Source organism: Mytilus trossulus, chromosome 13, assembly GCF_036588685.1.
Source record: "Mytilus trossulus isolate FHL-02 chromosome 13, PNRI_Mtr1.1.1.hap1, whole genome shotgun sequence".
Classification (NCBI taxonomy): domain Eukaryota; kingdom Metazoa; phylum Mollusca; class Bivalvia; order Mytilida; family Mytilidae; genus Mytilus; species Mytilus trossulus.
Genome location: NC_086385.1, coordinates 45467654 through 45491073, shown reverse-complemented (window position 1 = coordinate 45491073; position 23420 = coordinate 45467654). Strand labels below are relative to the sequence as shown.

At 32.1% G+C, this 23420-nt stretch overlaps 1 protein-coding gene across 2 annotated transcripts in view; it reads right to left on the bottom strand.

The window, feature by feature from the left end:
- Positions 1 to 1574: 1574 nt before the first annotated feature.
- The window catches only part of LOC134695460 (nuclear hormone receptor E75-like), a 52784-nt gene continuing 30938 nt past the window's right edge, over positions 1575 to 23420 (bottom strand). The window contains exons 2-7 of one of the 2 annotated variants that reach the window (XM_063556725.1): positions 12891 to 13236; positions 6181 to 6278; positions 5412 to 5556; positions 3886 to 4079; positions 2782 to 3157; positions 1575 to 2398 (exon numbers count right to left, since the gene is read on the bottom strand). In XM_063556725.1, coding sequence (XP_063412795.1) covers positions 2190 to 2398; positions 2782 to 3157; positions 3886 to 4079; positions 5412 to 5556; positions 6181 to 6278; positions 12891 to 13236 — 1368 coding nt within the window. In that variant the 3' untranslated portion in view covers positions 1575 to 2189. The remainder of the gene's footprint in view (positions 2399 to 2781; positions 3158 to 3885; positions 4080 to 5411; positions 5557 to 6180; positions 6279 to 12890; positions 13237 to 23420) is intronic. The other variant, XM_063556726.1, reaches the window with a different exon arrangement.

The following is a 23420-nucleotide window of genomic DNA, read 5'->3' as shown; positions in this document are numbered from 1 at the left end:
GGTATAAAGATTCTTCCCTGTATTGCTTAAATTGCTATTATATTATCTTGTTTTATAGTTAACAATAGGCATGATAAGTCAACAATTTTACAGGGATAATTAGTAAAGTTGAAAAAATTGCCAGTTAAAACAAATATGCTGACAAATCCTTACTAGTAAAAAAATAAGTGTGTGGTTGCCGCGTAAAATGCAATACATAATTCTTTGAATTTTAGCGGCGACTCAAATATTGATAATAATTATGTTCATTTCAAAAAACAGATTTGGACGATTGTCAAATAAATTTGCTAGTTATTTCCCTTTGTATATATTATTTTGAAAACATGAAATTTAAAAAAATTGTCTTTAAAAGACCACACAATCAAAATACATAATAAAGCAAAACACACAATAGATTTTTTATACAAAATTTTAAATGTTTTTCATCTAGAAGATAGTTTCTACATTTTTCGATGCATTAATGACATGAACACGAAAGAATCGTTCGACTTTACTTTTAACACTGTGACAGTAACATTTACAAAATTTTAACATACTATTTCTTTGAAAGACCATATATTGACAGTACTTGGTACATAACAGCATAATAGTATAAAATAAGTAACCCTACTCTTTTAATAACTAATTTAAGATTATGCAGTTATTGATTTATAGACTCAGGGGTCTTGGGTTTCGATTCTTGAAGGCTGCATGTGATTTGCTTATAAGTGATGGAGGGTTTGATAATGCGCAGACCCTTCGTCTTTTGTGTAATTGGTTTTTTTTTGTATTTTGTTGGTTTTTTTCCCTCTCAGGGCAAATCCCAGGAGTCCTTTATAAGTAAAAAAGAACCCTCTGTTTATACATTGAAAAGTTTCTTATAATGCAATCTTTCATTTTTCTCATTTTGAATGGAACACACTATTTTTCACTTCTCTTCTAAAACCCCTCCCCAGTTAAAAAAACGAATGGTCCATGCTTAGTAAATATCAACATGTCAACCTGTTTGCAGCATGAATGGTTCCTATATTTGAAATAAAGTTTATCTTATTTTATATACAGTGTTGTTGAACAACACATATTTTAATAATTATAATATCTATTTAGTATATATATATAAATTATTTTAGAGTTACAAGTTTAACTGTAGTAACTTGGGCTGTTCTATCACAATTGGATATTTTGAAACGTATTTACATTAACCAAGTTACATATTTTCTCTTTATATGAGATTCTAAATACAGTATGCTAAAACAAATTGGTTAAAACGACAAAACAACAGCAACCAGACCACAATCTTCACCAAAATAGGCATATATAGAGATCAATAATGACTTGCGTTGAAACCATGCATAATTTTAACAAGCTTTGGGGAACGATCGTTTAACTTCAAAAGGGGAGGGGTATGTTTTTTTCACAAGAAGTCTTGAGTGTAAAATTTGTCACACAATTAAAAATAGCACTGTGCTTTCATAATATATGATCAATTTACACTTGCAACTGTTTGTGAAATTGATCACTGATCCCCAATTTGGGAATTTGATTGATAGCGTCGACAAACTAAAAAAAACTATCAGACTGACAATCCCTAACCCCCCCCCCCCCTTTTTGAAGTTAAATGGTTGCTTCCATATAACGATTTATCACGTATTTTATAAGTTCGTTTTTTTATAATAAAGAAAAGAAACAAGCAAAACAAAACAAATACAACAAAACTGCTTTTTAACATTTCAATAAAATTAACATCAATCATTATGATTTGGTTAACTTGGCATCTTATTTTATTAGAAATTGAACTGAACGTTTTTTTACCTAAAATAATTAATATTGAGTATTTCGGTATTTTACAGAATTCTGAATAATATGGAAAGACAATACTAAAAAATAGTTTAACTAATTTTACCCTATTATTAAATCAACAACTTTAATCAACAATATATACCAACAAAACGTTTTAGTACATAACCGAATAATGCATCCTAAATTGATTCCAATTTTATAATCAGTGGTAACTTTGTTACAGATACATAATGTACAAATACCATTTTATTCGCCGTTTCAGTATATAATGCATTCTGGGTAATATTTTCAAAAGCGTACATCAACACGCCGTGATTAGCTTATACATGAACGTGACGTTGCAAACAATTGAAATTCAACCAATCAAGTGACGTTGTTTTCGTTTGGTATGTTCAAATCTGTTACCGTTGTCAATCATCGCTATCAACTTCAACTGTAGAATTAAGAATCTTTTCGGAATGCATCGTAGAAATACTACGTAAATCAACAAGAATTTCAACAGTCTTTGGGAAGAGTTTATCACATTGACCATGATTCAATAAAAATTGACATTTCAAAGCTAATGTTAAGTCTTCTTCCATTTTCTCTAAATGAAAAGATTCTCCTACTCCTGGACGATCTGAAATAAAAATTTAAACAATGTACAGATATGTTCCACACACAAATTATTAATTGAATAACTTATTTTAACACTTAATAAGTGTTAAAAATACCCTTACTCATATATTGTCTATACGATATCTGTTCGGAGAGCATCATGCTCTGTCGACGTTACCGAAGCATTGTCCTTTTTTTTCAAACTCTCTGATTGTCCGCAGCTGACCCGATTCAAGGCAAATTTCTATCCCTTTCCAGCATACTCTCGTTTCCAGTTGCAGCCTTGATACACGTTTTATACTAACTAATAAAAACTAATTTCTTCTTTGCTCAAGACTTTGCTTGGAAGATAATAATATAAAAGACAGATAACAAATAACAAAAATATTGTAAGGAGTTACAAACCTGGACAAAATAATATAACGGCCGCCAAGATAGATAACTCCACATCTGTCATTTCTAAACTGCGTAGTTTTTGAATAGTAGTGAACATCTTATGAAAAAAGTCACCAAATGGTCCCATTTTATAGCATGTTTCATGGTGAACATAATATCTAAATTTATCTGCAATGAGATCATAAGAATCAACATCGGAACTGTGAGATGAAAGCACTGCGCATGTCTCCATAAAGCTCTCGCGTATTAATAGTTTTTGATTGGTTTCTTGAAGTCTCGTGAATTCTGGAATATCCTTTGCAAAGTATGTTGTGAATAGAACCATAGCTGGCAAGAATCTCGAGCACAACTTTTTAGCGTCGGAATCTGTTTGCACCGGAATTATCTGCAAAGAAATAATAATTTGTGTTACTAAAACAAATGTATAACCTTTTTATATCTTTTGCTTTTGCAATAACTAATATACTTGTTCTCATAAAAAAAAACTAATTTACGAACATTTACATTCAATTCGATACTATGAATTAGAAGACATGGTATGATTGCTTCTAAACTGCAGTGGTATAAGAGCACTGACCCATCAACATTTATGATTAGAAACGAACACAAACTGCTATCATGGTGTTTTATACTGCTGACAATACGGTATGGTAATTTTGCTCAATGTACATGTACAGTAGAATATGGTTGCTTACATTCACGTTCTTTCTCATTTGGTGGCTAGTTGTCTCATTTGTTGTAATACCACACTTTGAATTCTTCATTTGATGTCATCGGTGGAATTAACTTAATATTCTGATTTGATTCACACAAACAAAAAAACACAAAACGAATTTAATATATACATGGGGAAAAAAACTACATGTACAATGTAAGACTGCATAAAAAGAAACATAGTTATGCAAATTTGAGGAAATTAGCTTAGAATTCAGTATAATCGCAATACAAAATTTAAACTATCATTTTAATGTTGGTAGTATAGTGTAAAAAAACGTTAACTTTTTCTCTTTTATGTGGTACATGTATACCAGTCTACATATGTCCTTTGGTTTTACTGAAATCTCTACCCTTTAAAGTTTTCAGTAAGTATATAAGTATGTAAATAAATCTTACTGGAGCTGAACTGTATTTATCAGTAAACAAATCAAACTCTTTTCGTGCTCCTCGGAAGGCCTCGTGTATACAAAGGATCATTTGTTCCGTTCGGATTTGTTTCTCTACATCTGTTCCTACAGCCCCCTGTGGTAACTTGAAGAAATTAAATCTTGATGGTTTATCCTTTTTCGGACATCTTCCTAATCGTACGGCTGAAAATAAGTAAATATAAATAAACAATATAGTTAAATAAAAGTATTTCTTATCAAGAGTAACATTGTCTACTGGAAGTTCAACTTTTGTAATTTCATCGTCTAAAACAATACAATTTGAATCCTGAAAATATTATCAGTTAAGGTAAATAGGGTGTCTTCCTCCATCCTGGATTTGGAAATATCAGAAAACATGGTCTAGATCTTTAATAGAATGTGCAAATTTTAAGTGTAGTAGATAAATCATTTGGAAAAACTTTCAGTTCAATATAGAAAATGACAAGTTTTATCATATTTATGGTTGTATTTTACAAAAGACAGAAAACTTTTGTTTGATTAAACTTTTCCCAATTTTGCCACATAAGGGGAGGCAACTAAAATGCAAGGGCATATAATTCAGAATAAGGTACCTTTACAATATAATTTGTTACGGATTGACCTGTTTTATTATGTAACAAGAAAACATGTCCGGTGACCCCATTTTTTTCTTTTCATTAACTGAAAGCAAACTATTAAAGCCATCTTTTAATGTGTTATTTCAAAATTCTATGGTGTAGCGTACGCTTTATTGCAGAAAATTGTGTTTTCCATGGATATTCTATGCACAATCTGTCAATTTTGAACACCGTGTAGCGTGAAAATAAGACCCGTGACCCATGCTTTTTCTTAATTCTTTTAAAAATGCATAATATAAACTACATTTTGGGAAATTATTAAAAAGTTCTAAGATTATAATATAATAGACACCCCCATCTACCTTAAGATTAATCGAACTTAAGACGATGCCAGATTTTTATTTAGCTGAACTTGATAAAGGAGTAGGGGCAATAAGGCCCTTATTTGGTCCAAAAATTACTGCAAATTTAAAAGTTATCATATATGTTCTTAAATTACTGAAAACTTGACTAAGGTATAAGGTACTTAGGCAAACAAAACAAATTTGACATCAAACAAGTTACCATGGCAACAAATCATGACTTAATCTGCATATTTTGTTAAAGTTTGAGATTTTCCTTGTTTTTTCATCAAATCTGAAGTATATTTTAGATTGAAAAAGTATGTGCGCACCAAGAAACAACTTTATATTTGGTGAGATTATGCCAATAGTTATAATAAAGCTTCTGTTAACTTACAAACTCGACTTTAACAGTCAAAATTCGAACAGAACATTGACTTTAACAGTGCTTATTTGTTTTCAAAGGGGGGGGGGGTGTCCGAACCCCCCGACCCCCCCCCCCCCCCCGCCCCCTGGCTACAGGTATGATCTGTCTGTCACATGTTGTATAGCACACAGACTATGCATGTTTAAATTCCCGCCTTTTTATAACTTACATTCATGTGACATTCCCGAATCTATACATCTGTGCATCCTACAGAACTGGCACCGATTCCTACTGATTCTCATGATAAGACATCTCTTTGGAGTAGAACAGGGTTTGTAGACTAGATTCTGACGGACAGAGCGACGGAAAAATCCCTGCAAGGAGAAAAATAACATTCGTAAAAAATAAATGAATTTGGTTCCATTCTGAATACGATTACGCTTTTCATATATTCTCATTTCAATTTGATTCACAAAGTATACAAAAGAAGATGTGGTATGATTGCCAATGAGGCAACTATTCCCTAAAGACCAAAATGACTCAGACATTAACAACTATAGGTCACCGTACGGTCTTCAACAATGAGCAAAGCCCATACCGCAGATCGAGACTAGATATAAATAATACAAAATACTAAATATTTTACCATTTTTCTTTTGTACTTCAATCTTTCTGTTTGCTGAATATATAGGCCAAACCACCTCAACATTAATGTGTATGCGTACCTCAAATCATTTTTTTTACTTGTTAGGATTAGCAATAAAAAAGTCTAGACCTTCCCCATAAATCTATTCTATGTAAAATATAATAAAGAAAAACAAATTCCAACCTATCTGTTTTATTTTTTTTTTGTCTGCCAGGAAGCAATAAACATGCAAGATGGAGAGTTGTTTCATCGGCACTCATGCCACATCGTCTTATATCTATATATTTTATTTTGGCCTAATTATATGCATGTACATGAAGAAATACTATACTGTTACAATTTGTATACACACCTTACATCCTTCACATGAGAAAACTCCATAATGGAAACCGGAAGCTTTGTCTCCACATATTTTACAAAGTATATGACCATCTGGATCAGGTTTCTTGGCTAAAACAAATAATTTGAATTTTGTCAAAACTTGAATCAGTTACAATCAGACAGGGCCGACAGGCTTCAAACATGAAGACCGTACCTTGACCTATAATGGTTTACTTTTATGAATTGTTACTTTGATTGAGAGTTGTCTCATTGTACCACATATTCCTAGATATGTGTTTGAGTCAAGGATTCGTGTTGAAGGCCGTACTTTGACCTATAATTGTTTACTTTATACACATCTTGGATGGAGAGTTGTCTCATTGGCACTCATACCACATCTTCTTATTTCTATAGCTATTTTAAGGTTAAAGTATTTTAAATAAAGTCACCGTAGAGCAGGATTAAAAAAATAAATAAAAGGAAGTACGTAAAAATCACTAGAAAAGTTAATAAGATGGTACTTAAAAACCATATGTCATGAAAAGAATATAGAAAATATTAGCCCCAAAACTAAGAACAGGGAATAATTACTCCAAAAAAGAATAGAAAATAATGATAAAAAACATAAAATAATTATATAAAAAAATGGTCTTAAATTAGAGAATATACAAATGCATCCACCTTAAACAAAACTTAACACTCATTCGTGTTTAATTTGACAACCTCTTTCGGTTACAACAAGGAAGACAATATTATTAAGTCGTAGATATAACAACCACGTTGTATACAGGAAAAGGAGGTGTATAGACAAACGTAGATACAATAAGTAAGTACAAAATGTATATCAGTTGGAAGTCAATTTCCTATATAAAAAAAATAGTTTGTACTTCCTTAAACTATTATTCAATCATGTACGAGGGTCTGGATTGGGGGGGGGGGGTCTGTTATTATGTAAACATTTAATTTTCACCCCTTTTTTCTCTAATCTTCAAACAAATAACCCCTTTTTCTCTAACCTTCAAAAAATTAGACCACGCATTTCTCTAATTTTCATTTTTTTTTGCCCGTTATTCTCTTGTCTTCATTTTTTAATGGCATTATTCTTTAATCATTTAACCGCATCCAAACCCTCATGTACATGTAATATAAGCATGTAGTCTACGCAATTAGAAATAATAATTTGTGCATACTAAAGTTAGAAGGTCTTAGTTACTAAACATACAAGTAAAAATTCAATGCATTTTGTTTTTCAAAAAGATGGAATAGATAAGGCGGGAGAAAATGCTAAAGTAATAAATGAATTTTTTGCATGTTGCCTTCGCATATGCGTAATTTGGGAAAACTATTATATTCTATAGGAGGGTTTGGATAGGGATGGGGAGGGGGTCCTTCAATTCTGTATTAATCAATTATAAAAGCCATTTTCTCTATTTCTTTACAAATAAATTGCCTGCTTATTCTCTTTTCTTATATAAAGCAACACAATATTTTTTTTATTTTTTTTTAGTTGCCTCATTTTCTCTCTTCTTCATATTATTGCACTTTTTTCTGCATGTTTGTCATGATTCTTTATCATTAAAAACCCACACTTCCATCCCTACCCCCACCCTAGTTGGACTTTACCACCCAACTTAAATCTACTTAAATATTTTTATAAAATAAAAAAAACCAAGAATTTCTATATATACGCACGACTTGCATATCTTGAAATATGAATTAATAAAATCAAGGATTTGTATATTGACCTATATTAATCCTTGATAAAAATATACATATAAAATTGATTATTGAATTTCGGTCACATTGTTCTATAGACGACTTTATCGTTTACAGAAAAATAATATTAATGCAAAATATGTTGTAACAGAGAGAAAACATTGCACATTGATTTTAGATGTTGAGTTAATAATAAGTGAGGGTCTTCAATGATTGGGTTTAAAGACAAGTGAATTTACAAGGTCACAAAATGTAACGCTGAATTGCGAAAAAAAGTGATCAATGATAGTTGAATATACAGATTAAAGGTCATACAAATGTTGACCTGAAAAATGAGCATAAAGAATAAAGAAAAGAGAAAATGGGATGCATAAGTGGAAAAAACAGATGGTGAAAATAATTTAAAAAAAACAAGAGAGTGTCTCCAGTACACAGATTCCCCACTCGCACTATCATTTTCTATGTTCAGTGGACCGTGAAAATGGGATCAGAACTCTAATTTGACATTAAAATTAGAAAGATAATATCATGAGAAACATATATACTAAGTTTCTGGTTGATTGGACTTCAACTTCATCAAAAACTAACCCGACCAAAAACTTTAACCTGAAACTGGACAGACGAACGATTGAACGCACAGACGGACGAACGGACCCACAGACCAGAAAACATATTGCCCATCTTCTATCGTAGGTGGGGCATAGAAAAGCTAATGACATTGAATATGAAAATATGAACGATTTGTACATAATACAGAAATCTTAATTACAGTAAAATGTCATAGTACGTGTTTTATCATTTTCCGAGAATTTTACAGAATAAGCGTCTTTTTTAAGACAAAAAAAAATCCCCTCGCAGTTAAAGAATACTGCACAAATTAATGCCTCCCTTCCAAATATACTGAAAAAAGTCTACATTGTTTAAGACCACTGCAGACATTAATGCTCCCCTTCCATACCCTCATACATCACAATGGCATATATTATGCATGAATATTACATACACATTACAACACTTTATCAACATATGCAGATAAGATACAGTAGACATATTATATAAGAAAATCGTTACATATTGATGTTGCATTGCAATCACAAAACTATATATCATATAAAATCAAAAGAAGTTCAAGGGAATTTCGATATGATCTTTTTATTTTTACATTAATATTCGTCGATAGAAACGAGTGTGATAAAATGTAGGTTCTCCATATGTATACAAACAATATGTAACATGGTATAAAAACCAAACGTTTGAAAAATAATATGGCCTGCATCTAAACAAGGCACATGGCATAAAGGTGCATTGGCGGATACAGGGGGGGGGGGGGTCCGGGAGTTGGAACCACCCTTTTTTGGGCCGATCAATGCATTTGAATGCCCCCCCTTTTATTTTGGGTTGGGACCCCCCTTTTTAAAATGGCTGGGTCCGCCCTTGAGGTGTTAGACCCAGACCACATAATTGGTGGTTTCGTGTTACAGGTTAATATATAATGGACTCTTATCATCCAGTTGGCAATAGTCGGACTTCATATTTACCAGTCCGTCTTAGTTCTATTCTGTCTACATGTCCACGTGACCAGTTCTTCCCCGTATTGAATAGTCTATCTTCGTGTTTACCAGTCAAAGTACATTTCCAATAGTCTGACCATTTGTGTATATGTCTATTATTCTGTCTACATGTCTACTCTACCAGCCGGTCTATATTTCTACCATACTGTGCCTACATGGACATGTCCATCAGTCCGTCTTTTTTTTTTACCCGTCTGTAATTGCTTTTTTTAAGTATTTTTGTTTGATCGTCCTAATCTTCAACATGCTGACATTTACATGCATTCCTTTTACCCGACAACTTACTTCATTAAGGAGTATACTCAATACTTATAACCTCATGCTTTGAGATGACAAACAGTTGAGGTTCATTATCACCCAAGGAACATTTTTAATATGTTTCGCCACAATAAGTTACGTTGCAGGTCTAGTTTTTCTGACAACAGGCTAGTATGACGTGTAAACTTGTATTTCCATGATGCAAGTAAACTTAGATTCAAAATCAAATCATACATATAAAATCGTCCGAAAGTTGGATCAATCCAGTTTTTCCCCCGAAAAAAAAAGCATGGGGGTTTAATTGCTATTGGACATCTGTCTTATTTTATAATGTATGAGTTTTTATTTCAGCAACACCTACTGTATTTATATGGAGTGTATATACCCTAGTTGATACGACATAATACATTTAGTGATTGGGTTTCTTAAATGTACAATGATTTCCTTGATATAGGATTGCTGCTGACGAGGAATATATTTAACAAAGAATTTCTTTTTTAGGATTTCTGGATCATCCTTTTAATAATTCAAAAAGAAAAAGACGCCTACATGATTTACTGGTGTCAACTTGATGATCTTAACTCTAATTACGTACATCCCAATATGAGGACAGATATTTCAATAGCAATACTTATAAAGATGCTTCTTGACATTATACAAATCTGAAAATAACCTGTTAAAGTGGAAAAATTGGCCTTCTAAAATTTCCCTAATTTTGTGTCAGCTATATTGGGATGCTCGTAATTTTAGCCACAATCTTGACCTCTTTTTGGCGAATAAGAAATCAACAAATTGGTGTATTTGAAACGAATTAGAATTACTGTATACTTTTGCTGGTTGACTTATGAATGTGAATCAAACCATAAAATGTATTTAAAAAAGAATAGTTATTTTCGATCCATTATAATTGATGGGCTATGGAATTTTTTTCCGGACATACTTTTTTTTCGCCTGAGGCGATAAACAATCTATTATTTTTTGGCGGCAAGTCGAAACCTATTGTTTTCTTTCAATTTTAGCAATACATATAGTGGCAGCTGAGGGTGAAATAAACAATTTTTCTTTTTTGTTCTCAGGGTCAAAAACAATTTTTTTCTCTCCAAAAGAAATTCATAGAGAGCCAACCCCCCCCCCCCTCCTCGTTCAGTATAAGGATATGAAATTACATGTTCAAATATTAAAAAAAGATAAGTATACACTTTTATAAATGTCTGATTCCAATTATATCGAAAACAACATCATTCCTCTATCTTACATTGCATTATTTAACCTAAAATTCCTTCTAGCTGCGCATAGAAACAACTTGGTAAATTCCATGTAATGCATGCAGCAAGTCAAGGCCTACCTATGCAGTAGTTCATTGACTCTATGACATATATGCACCAGCGAGGATTTTTAAAGGTTACCTTCCATCTGTATTTAGCGAGATTAATATTTTACGATTATTTCACACACGATTGGTCAAATTTCTTACAGAGGAAAACTTAAGTCGTATTTATTCTGTGCACTGTACATTGTATTGACAATTTCTTACAATTCCAAGGTACACCACAGAGATAAACATAAAAAGGGGGAGGTGGTGGGTCTGATCGGAGTACGCAAACTGCGACCAGTACTATAAATAAGGAAGACCGTGCATAAGTTCAAACTGGTGTGGTATTCAATTTATATAAAGAGCAGAAAATGCACGCAAATATCTTAGTTAATGGACCATAATTCAAGTTTACATATTTTTTTTTTGTAATATCAAATATCAAATAAAAATAAGTTTCAAAATTCACCCCAGATAATATCATGAAATTTTATATTATATTAGTGCTAGTGTAAATTAAATGCTGTTTCTAGCACGTTCTTATCAAATTTAAGTTCCCAATTTCAACTACCACATGTCAATGCATATCAACATGATTGTTATATACATGTCATTGAACTTATACAACAAGTGATCAAGCTTTCTTCCGAATTCTACCCAATGGCATATTTTGGCATACTTGTAGAGTTTCTAGTTTACACGAATTGCTGACCGACAAAGTGAGACCCAAGGCTTCATGTTCTCGATGCAGGACATTTACCGTCCAGATCAATAATTGATTTAATATAATAGTAGGTTATACTAACCTTTCTTTTTTTATGGTTTTAGAAGGTATTCATGAGTAGCACAAGATGTACAGTGTAACTTGCCTAATTCGACACAGGAGTCGGGACCAGATAAAAATGTTGGATTAAGCAGGGTGTCGGAATACTCAGGGTTTTTTTCTGCAAGGATAGGCATACTTTTGGACCAGAACAATGTGTCGGTTAAGGCAGGGTGTTGGAATACTCAGGTGTCGGATTTATAGGCAGGTTTCACTGTTTTTCTTTCTTAGATGTAATTGTTAGGAGACGGTTGCTATGAATACAATGCTTTCGTTTTTTATCCTTTCTTTGATATTATTATTGTAAGACAGTTGTAACGAGTGACAATGATTTGGTTACTTGACCTTTCTTCTATGTACAAATGTACTTGTTGGTTTACGGTTGCCATGAGTAACACTATGATAGTTAGCTGACCTTTTTGGTGTTATTGTTTTAAACGCATACATTACAGGTTGAGCTGTTATTCCCAAGGGTATCACTAGCCCAGTAATGTGTTTGTGATTAAATTTTGCTTATACAAAACCTTAGTAATTATTTTAAAAAAGGGAATGTATCTTCCTTATGCAAAGCTCTGATTCCTTGTCTACCTTTGACTAAACTTTTTGTACCTTTTTGGATTTAAGCACTTCATCTTTTTAATACGCTTTTGATTTTCAGTAGTCCCGAGATTACTCTGATGTCCAACGGCTGTTTTGCCAGACAAGCTGGGGCCATGGGACGTCAGAGCTCGTCCCATATCAAAAAGTGGATATTTGCCCACCCAAAATAGATGCGCTGCTTCGTCGATTCTGGTGCCTACTGACGGCCTTGGAATTATATAAATCAACCATCAATCTGTTCATTTTTCATTTATCTCTTCATGTATGTAAGTTTCACCTTCCTGCTAGTCTTTATTTTTCCATATTTTAACAGTTTTCACAGAGACCCATCCATTTCGGCATTTTGCCTTTCATTTTTCAGATTTTCAGATATGTTGGCCTCGAGAAACACTGAAATACGCATCTGGCGCAGAACAAGTGGTACCGTTAATGATATTATACAATATCAAAAGTTTACTAACCTTTTTTTGATGTAATAGTTGTTAGACGGTTTCCACATCTTGGAATGTTACTAGGATACAATGGTAAAGCTATACTTGGTAGAATAACACCGGTAATTGAACAGTCGAAATCTGTTGGCGAGCCGACAGTAGACGGGGATGATAAATCGTCGTCCTCGTCTTCTACGTCGCTTATGCTGACTGTATTTTCAGATCCATTACTTTGCTCATTTATAACATTGTCTCTTTCGATTGGTTCTTTTTTAATTGTTATTTTTGGATTGATAAATTCACAACATGTTGCGATAGGGTCCGGCTCTTCCTTGATGGTCACTGTAGGAATGACCTCACACATATTGTCCGGAATCTAAAGTTTGAGAAAAACAAAGTTATTTGTGAGTCAGCAGTAAATCCTATGGTATTTTTTACACTAAACATAGATACCAGGATTGAAATTTTGTAAAAATCTACAAAAGACTCATTAGTGACGCTAAAATGTCAAATATATATATAGTTCAAAATTGAATAGAATAGAATAAAATATTCCTAGCATTTTTGCTAAATACAGCTAAGGTAATCTATTCCTAAGTCAGAAAAGCATAGCTTAGTATTTCAAAAATTGTGTCTTACTACATCTGCACTAAACGATAATTGGTCGAATTATTTCTTTAAATAACCACAGGTTACAAAATATGTAGATACCGATGATAAAAATATATTAAAAAACGATCGTCCACATATTAAAAACGACTACAAAGTATGGCAAAACAAAATCAAGCTAACCTTTTCATTTCAACTCAAATTCGTCGTCATTTTATTTTTAAAGATAATAATGATTGAATATACTTGTAATTTATAGTTCGTACAAGATTGAAAATGAGCTAGGACAAAGATAACTTTTTATATAAGTATAAACCACAAAGCTGCGAGAGGTTACTCTGACCCATTGTTTGTACTGTGAACCCTGATTAAACTGTACCCTATTTGTGCTAGTGAGAAAAAAAGCTGACATTCACCCCGCATAGATGTATAGTTGATTCGATACATCAACAGTTATTTATCAAATAAATCCAAAGTGCAAAACTTGGTCAGTAATAGACCAGGAACAAGTGTTTCGTAATAACGATGCAACATGTTACATGTTATATAAGATATGATTGATGTTACGAAAATCAACTGCTTAAAGGACATTTTTTGACAACATCATGTCCAAAAGTCATGAAATATTTATTTTAAAAATAAAAGAGTAGGAAGAAACGGAGGGGAATAAACTATGATCCTGTTTCAAAGGAAACAGAGATCAAAGCGAAATTGACAACAAAAAAAAGTAACAGTATTGATTGATATTTAATGCCATGCACTTACGACAGTAAGATCTGACTAAACCGAACCATTTCTGGACTTGAGATTTTGTTCGGTTTTGGCAGGTATTCGGTTTCATCAGGTTCACAGTGCATACAATGTGGTATGATTGGTCTTCAGAACAAGTTTTGATTAGACAGGTTTCCGGTTTATTCAGGGTTCGGTTAAATCAGGTTTCACTGTATTTCGTAGGCGGTCAATTTGAATTGGTGAAGGAGGCCAGATAGCCTGGAGTAAAACACCGATCTTCGGTAGGAAAACAAACTGACAATTGTAATCAATTACTGAAGATTGACGTCGAGCGCACAGGCCACATGCGAGATTCGAACGTTCGAACGTTCAACCTCGATGTTGACAATAGCTAACGAGGTCCCTTTAAGCGCCCAAAGCAAGGGAAAAAACTTATCAAAGGTCATGAGCTCAAGCAAGTATTCCAAGATTGCAAATTGATTCAATAATTTATTTTAAATAATCATTGTTTTTTTATTTTTAACTTCAAATATATTTTTGTATTTCTAACTGCTTCCTCTGATAGTAAGTATGATTGGAGGGTTTTTCATTAATTTATATCTGATTTAAATATACCAAAATATTCCTCTGTTAGTATTAGATATTATATATCTTACTTTCACATATCCTAAACGCGTTTTAGCTAGAAGTCAATAATTATTATACTTGAGTAACAATGTTTTTTTCTAAATAAACTAATTGACAAGAACAAATTAAGTAGATGTGAATAAACACGAAGGAACAAACTAAAACCAAATCCAACTGGACGAAACAAAACATAAAACGAGGCAACAGGACTCCAGTGATGCCGACACGCATCATTAAAGGTCTAATGGTCACTTCTTGATGTACAATGTAGCAATGCCTAAGCTTGTTTAATAGGTTAATACCACCATTGATTTTCACCTATAAGTCTGTTGATTTTGCACTTTTCAAAACATTGTACAGAATTTATCATTGTACAAATAAAGAAATACTTGTCATGAGTAAAGTTTATCCTGTCCAGTATCATAGACAAAATTTCACATAAGGTTTCATTTCGTATAAGAAAATAAACATGACTGCAAGTTAACCAATCAAATGTTCAGCCTTTTTCTTCATGTGAATAATCTTTTATTACATGCAGTAACCATGTAACCTCGAGTTTCCAAAATATTATATAGAGACACCACATGAAAAAAAAAATTGTGCTTAGAAACACCGAAGATACTCCGTGGCAAAGATTTTTTTACTGCAATAAAATATAGGACTAAACAAATTTCCTACCGTGAACTATCAAATTCAAGGGGGAAAAGTTTATTCGATATTTTTTGTAATCAACCGGATGTGACATACTATGCTTACGTATCATTACACCTTATAAGGTTGATGTCTGTTTCCCGATTGCAAAAATCAAAATTCAGTATAAAACATATATATGTAAGACTTCCACAGCAAGCTGTCAACTCACTTGATATTGCTATTTGTTTAGGTTCAGTGGCAAATATCACAAAGTGATAAAGCAAATCTTCACCCCAAGAATTGTAATAGTCGTTTGTCTTATAGGCATACGTACATTACTTCATAATAACTAACAATGTTAGCCTATGTTAAATATACCAAGAACTTCTTTATCATTAATTACTACATATTAACTAAAAATATTGACCTATGTTCAGCATACCACGAACTATTTTGTTATAAATTTCTACATTCTTACTAACAAGGTTGACCTATGTTAAATATACCACGAACTACTTTATTATCTGTCTAAATAAAAGCGCATATCTGCATTCTATGAAAAGATAAAACCTGACGCAAACCTTGGTCCATTTATCTTATCTAATTCTGTTTCTACATGTTAAACCATCAACGTTTATAGAACATAACGCAGACATTCTTTTCTACTATAATTGTACAATGTTAAAGCAAATTACATAGTATATGATATTATACTCATCGTATTTCTATATATAGACTTTTATTTATGCAGTGTCTGGATCAGGTTTCTTAATTAGTATAATTTGTCTGAAATTCGGATTGCGTAGGTTTTGAATATTTGCTCTGCGATATTACTGCTAAATTTGATATGGGTCAAACTGTTTACCCATATACCCTAGATTATGGACATATTTTTAGTTTCAGTGATAGAAAACTCAATACTTGATACAAACAGATGGCGTTATTACATACATGTTTTCTGCAAAAAGTTACGTTACAAAATCTATCAGTTTTAATCAACTTAACACTACACAGAAAACTAAAGACTGAGTCATATGAACGCAATCAAAACTAGATATTGCTGATATTCCGAACAGGTTTAAAGTATGTCAAAGAAAATGAAGTGTATATATACATGTAGGTCAAATGCAATTACTGTGACATTTTATAAACTTTTTTCAACATAATGTGATATAGTCTAAGATATAAACTTGCTTTGTACAATATCGACATCACAAGATAACAATAACTACGAAACATACTAGAGATCACAAGATAACAATAACTACGAAACATACTAGAGATCACAAGATAACAATAACTACGAAACATACTACAGATCACAAGATAACAATAACTACGAAACATACTAGAGATCACAAGATAACGATAACTACGAAACATACTAGAGATCACAAGATAACAATAACTACGAAACATACTACAGATCACAAGATAACAATAACTACGAAACATACTAGAGATCACAAGATAACGATAACTACGAAACATACTAGAGATCACAAGATAACAATAACTACGAAACATACTAGAGATCACAAGATAACAATAACTACGAAACATACTAGAGATCACAAGATAACAATAACTACGGAACATACTAGAGATCACAAGATAACAATAACTACGAAACATACTAGAGATCACAAGATAACAATAACTACGAAACATTCTAGAGATCACAAGATAACAGCAATCACGCAGGAAACATTACTCAATACACGTAACAAGCCCGGGTGTGCTTTTACGGATACATTACTCAAGAATGTTCTTTTTAAGAAGGTACATTGTTATTGCTACCATTCAAAACTTTCAAAGATCCATAGACTTTTTGTTGAGACGGATACGAAGAGCATTCCGTAGAATTTAACAGTTATATCATGCTTACAAGGGGTATAAAAAAGAAGATGTGGTATGATTGCCAATGAGATAACTTTCCACAAAAGACCAAACTGACACAAACATTAACAACCATAGGTCACCGTACGGACTTCAACAATGAGCAAAGCTCATACCGCATAGTCAACTATAAAAGGCCCCGATAAGACAATGTAAAACAATTCAAACGAGAAAACTAACGGCCTTATTTAGTATTTGCCAAAAATACGAGTTTCGAGGTACACAAATATCCCTCGCTTACAGGCGTTGGGAGTTCATTTACCTCTCGACCGGTATTTTTGGCAAATACTTCTTTTAAGCATGATGCTTTTGTATAGTGTACCGACTTCTAGATAATATTGAGAATAGTAATAGAGAATGTGTCAAAGCGACAACAACCCGACCATAGATCAGGTATCTTGTGAAGAGTTGTCTCATTGGCAAGCATAATGATACCACATCTCTTTTTTTTTATGGCAGTTGCTATTTGTCCGGCTAGCCGGACGAATAGAACCAGGTCTATTTGTCCGGCCATTACAATGCGCATGTCACTATAATATTAGTGTGTGCGTGTAATATATCTTCAGCAGCACAAGGGGGTAACACATGTTTGTAATCTTAAGTGTTATAAGGACCGAATCTTGTTACTAGTAATATTTGATTTTTTTTCTTCATTCTAGTATATAGTCCAATGTGGATAAACAATTCATCGAAAAAAATCATAAAATATCCTATATTTTTAATATAAGAAGAGAGAAGAAATTACTTGTAAAACAAATTTGAGATTATTTGTTATATAATATTCATTTTAAATCAGTAATTATCTTTTGATTTACGATAAGTTCAAACAAAACTAAGGTTATTTTACAATAAACTACAAAGAATTGAAAATTGATCATTTTAAGTCAAATACTAGTATGTCGATTGCGACATGTTTATGAACTTTATGTGACAGTGCAACTGACATTTCTGCACTACGATTCCAGCTTATTTGATCCTCTTTATTTCCCATTAATATAAAGATTAGAAATTGTACAATGTTTGGCCTTAGAAGGATTTTTGTCATACAAAAAAAGGGGGTTGGTATTAAAAGTAGAGGGACATGAACAGTTGATAATGATTATTTTTTTCTCCATTTTACAAATAGAAGATACATGCACTTATGTTTTAATTGATTCATAGGGAAATTCGATTATGATAATTCTACTTTAATTCAGGCGCAAAAATATAACACTTGCTATATTAGTAATACTTCATTCATTTTGTTCCAGACCAGAGCTTTTATCTACAAACCAAATAATGTCCACATGCATGTACACGTACATAATGAAGGAAATGCGAAATACATCGTGTTTAATCGACCGAATTAAATAGTAAACACTGCTTGTTGTGTTCCTTCCGTTTATCCTTTTTACACTAAATGAGGGTGTGGAATAACAAAATTTCTGAACTCCGACGAAGATTCCTATCGGAAATCTCTAAAGTAAATGGTAAAATCAAAAGCTAAAACACAACAAACGAATGGATAACAATGGTCTTATTCCTGACTTGATGTAGGCATTTTCCCATGTAAGATAGTGTGGATCAAACCCGGTTTTAATGTATTCTTTAATGTTTCTGGCCGTTTTCTCAATTTTTTATATGTTTTGCCAACTATTTTCTGTTTTTGATATTTCAGCACCCTTTTATCATCTAATATTTATTTTTGGGGGCTATTTTTCTCTTTTCTTGATATTTTGTTTGCCTTCATTCTGCACTTTTTGCTTATTATTATTTATTCTCTACATTTCAGAACCCCTATTATTATCTGTTCTTTATTTTTTGGGCTAATTTTCGTCATTCTTTATATTTGCATGCCTTATTTTTTTGCACTTTTGTGCTGATTATTTTCTAATCTGCATAACAAATGCAGACCCTCTTAAATAACACATTATTTAAACGGACCAGGAAGTAAAATGTGTCGGCTATATGTCTGATCCTATTGGAAATGCACAACAAAAACATAAATAAAATGTCATGCCATTGAATTGAACAATTTGTAACAGGTTGAAAAGATTAGTATGTGATATCTATATATTTAAATTTGTATTGATTTTAAGTCCTTCTGAGCTATACAATTGCTATAAACGGGCGCGTATCTTTCAGGGAAAACGGTGCGTGTTTAAATGATATGGTTTGAAAGGAGTTGGGAGAAATTAAAAAAAGTATGACAAGTGTTAAAATTTCAAATATTTTATCCATTATAAGCATTTCTTGGTCCATGACTAACTGCCATGCAGTAATCTTTAGAAATAACAATAACAAATAAATACAGAAGCATAGAAATATATAAATAAAAATATCATCAACTTCTGTAAAATGAATGTTGTAGTAAAAGTCTCCATGCTAAACTACAGAACGTAGGCTGCATACAACGTAATTATCCCACAATACAACTTCATCTCTGTATTCCTGATTTTTTTTCTATAATTTTTTTTCTATTCTCTACTTTTTGTCATTTTTTCTTAGTTCTTTCTATTTTATAACATTTACTGGTCACTCTTCGGCCAATATAATAGGTCCACTATGAAGTCCAGTAATGTATTTTTTTTTAATTCTCTAGAGAAAGTATATGGAGAGTTACATGTAAGATACATTGTGTATGTTAGATTCTTGCCATGTATTTCTTTTGTTGGAGGGAAACATTTTATTATGTGTATGAGCCTATGGCCTTTGTTATTTTTGTATACCTTTTAATTTTAGGCCTTTTATATATCTTTTTAGGTAAATATGACGCCACTTATCACTTAACTAATACATTGTTTGTGTAAGGGGCCAGCTGAAGCACGCCTCCGAGTGCGGGATTTTCTCGATGTATTGAAGATCCATTAGTGGCCATCGGCTGTTTTTGTTTTGCTCTTTGGTCGGGTTGCTGTCTCTTTGACATTATTCCAAATTGTATGAACATCAGTATCCAATAATAATACAATTACACTGTATATTTTTAAGAGTACAATTATATGCTGTGTCAATAATAATCTGTTCTATTTATATCATGCTTATCATAATTATATAATTTAATGTAAATATTAGATTTTTTTTTTTGCTTTATATGTTTTGCATAACATTAACATTTATAGCGAAATGTCAAAATTATAACATATGCTATGTTTTCTACTTTTATTTATAGAAAAACTGCATAAGATTACTGTATGAGGTTGGACAAAAAATATCGAATGAAATGAAATAAACCATGATCTGTGCGGAAAAATATTATTACTGCCTAAATCAAGGCAATTTTAAATCTAATGTAAGGGTCATGTAAAATATCATTTAAATTATGGAAAAATAAAAAATAAATCAAAAAGCATTGAATATTCTTAAAAATGGCATATTGAATGTTTGGAATTTCGCTTTTTCTATATATTACATGTATTTATCATATATTTAGTACAAAATACAGCTATTTTGTATATCTAATAAAGGTTCTTTTTTCCAGTCTGTATTACCTACCCTGTATCGCATACCCCGTATCGCATGGCTAAACCCGTATCGCATACCCCGTATCGCATGGTAAAACCCGTATCGCATACCTTTTTTTTTTTTTTTTTTTTTAAACTTAAGTCAGTTTTTTGGGGGTTTTTTTTGCTGAAGAATTTTTTTTCTATTAAAAAAATTTTTTTTTTTTTAAATATTAAAAAAAAAAAAAAAAAATATTAAAAAAAATAAAAATAGGTCAATTTTTTAATGACGTCATTGTTTGGTATGTAACGTCACGAACATCAAGTTTTACAACAATTTTTTTGGCACACTAAATGCAACTATAAAAAATACAAAACACTCAATAATACAATAATAAACAAAATATTTTCAAAACAACAGATTGTAAGGTAACCTAGGTGCTTCGTATAAATAATTGAGCAGTTATTTTAAATGTTTTATTGTATCGCATGGCTGAACATTTGAAACAAGACAAAAGCAGAACTGAAGGTAACCCAGTGCTATGGATCAGAAAACAGTTCATATAATATAAAACTCTTCTGTTGAAATATATGATAAAGCGTATAATACATGGCAAAATCCGTATCACATGCCGTATCACCCTCGACCAATATCATCCCTCGGGCCTAAGGGCCCTCGGGCTGATATTGATGTCTCGGGATGATACGACATATGATACGGATTTTGCCATGTATTATTCTCTATATAGTAAAGAAAAAAAAAAAAAAGTAAAATATGCCGTGAAAAGCATATACTAGTATATATTGAACAATTAAAATGATCCTTTGGGTACAATGACCAGCCAATTGTTCTATAATATGACAAATAAAAAGAAATACCAATTTATTTATGCACTGAAAACACTAAAATACTAGCATCTATTGGACAATTAAAAGTGTCTGTTTTGAATATAATGACCGACTAAGTATTTAATTGCATGTACATGTATATAATGCCCCCTTTAAAAATCAATCTGCAGTATAACTATTGCATAAATGGCATGTTGCAATGATTAACATGCTTTTTACATGTATGGATTTAAATATCACGTGTTAATTTTTTTTATCTAAATTTGACTAATTTTTATACACAAAATAGGTTTGTCTGGAACACCGTTAAACGGCTTACAAAAAAGAAAGAGGAAATGTGTGACCAATGTTATAAGACAGAAAAAAATAAACCGATAGATCCCCCCCCCGCCATTTTTTTTTTATATAAATTGAAAGCCATCTCGAACATATCGAATTCAACAATTAGTCTTCACTATGGAGAGCATATCTAGTCGTCACATGTTTCATGTGTATACATGTAGGAAGAATGCATTTTGTTTGACATGTCGAGTCCGGAGGCGATTCCGGAATGTATTTCACATGACCTAGACACGTGACATAGACTAAAACCTGAGGAAATATAGAAGTTGAGTACAAAAAGTTAAATAAAACTCAATACGTAACGATATTAGTACTCCTGATCGTAAATTCGTTGGGTACAAAACAAAAACATAAATTACATTTGTAACCATATACAAAGAATTTATTACAAATAACACACTTGTCTTAGGCCAAGAAAAGCTTTGTAGGGATCCCCTTGAATTCTGTTTGTTTGTCTGCCGGTTCTTTCTTTTTAATTTGTTCACATTATATTATGATTTGGAACCATCCATTGCTCAATATTTCGTACAGAACAAGTTTTATGTTTAAGACAATATGCCGAAGTCTTTGTTGTTGGCCTGCTGACTCACAGATGTAAAAATAAGAAGGTGTGGTATGATTGCAACGGAGACAACTCTCCACATGTGAAACCAAATGATACAGAAATTGACAATTCAGTATAGGTCAGTGTATGGGCTTCAACAATGGTCAAATTATATAATGCATAGTCAGCTATAAAATGCCACGAAATTACAAAGGTAAACCAATGCAAACGAGAAAACTAATGACCGAATTTATGTAGAAAATAATGAACGAAAACAAATCTGGTAAAGAGCTACTGACGACAAGTACTAAAGTCCAGGCTCCTGACCTGGGACAATGTGCATATGTAGTTTATGTATGCTAAAAATCTTTGTGCACAAATGCTACATGTAATCTTTAAAAAAAAATTGAAGCAATTAATTCCATATGACAGATAGACACGTATATGTTAAATATGAACGAAATTACTTAGAATATTAATTTGTTCTATATATCGTTGACATTTGCCATTTGATATTATACAGTTAGATTTCTTTGTGAAATTTTGAATCAGGTTATTTTCATCAATAATTATATATGTAAAATTGAGAATGGAAAATGGGGAATGTGTCAAAGAGACAACAACCCGACCATAGACAAAACAACAACAGAAGGTCACCAACAGGTCTTCGATGTAGAGAGAAATTCCCGCACCCAGATGTAGTACATTTGCACCTGATTGAAATTTCACAAAATTACACATTTATTTATAAAACTGTCTTGTTGCATTGTTAAATTATACAACTTAATACTAATGTAAAAACAAAAGTTTGGAAACCCTTAGAGAGCTACCATTTGATTTTTATGGGGGGAGGGGGGCTAGGATGAAATTTGAAAAAAATACTAGTAGGCAGGACAGGAGTTTTGA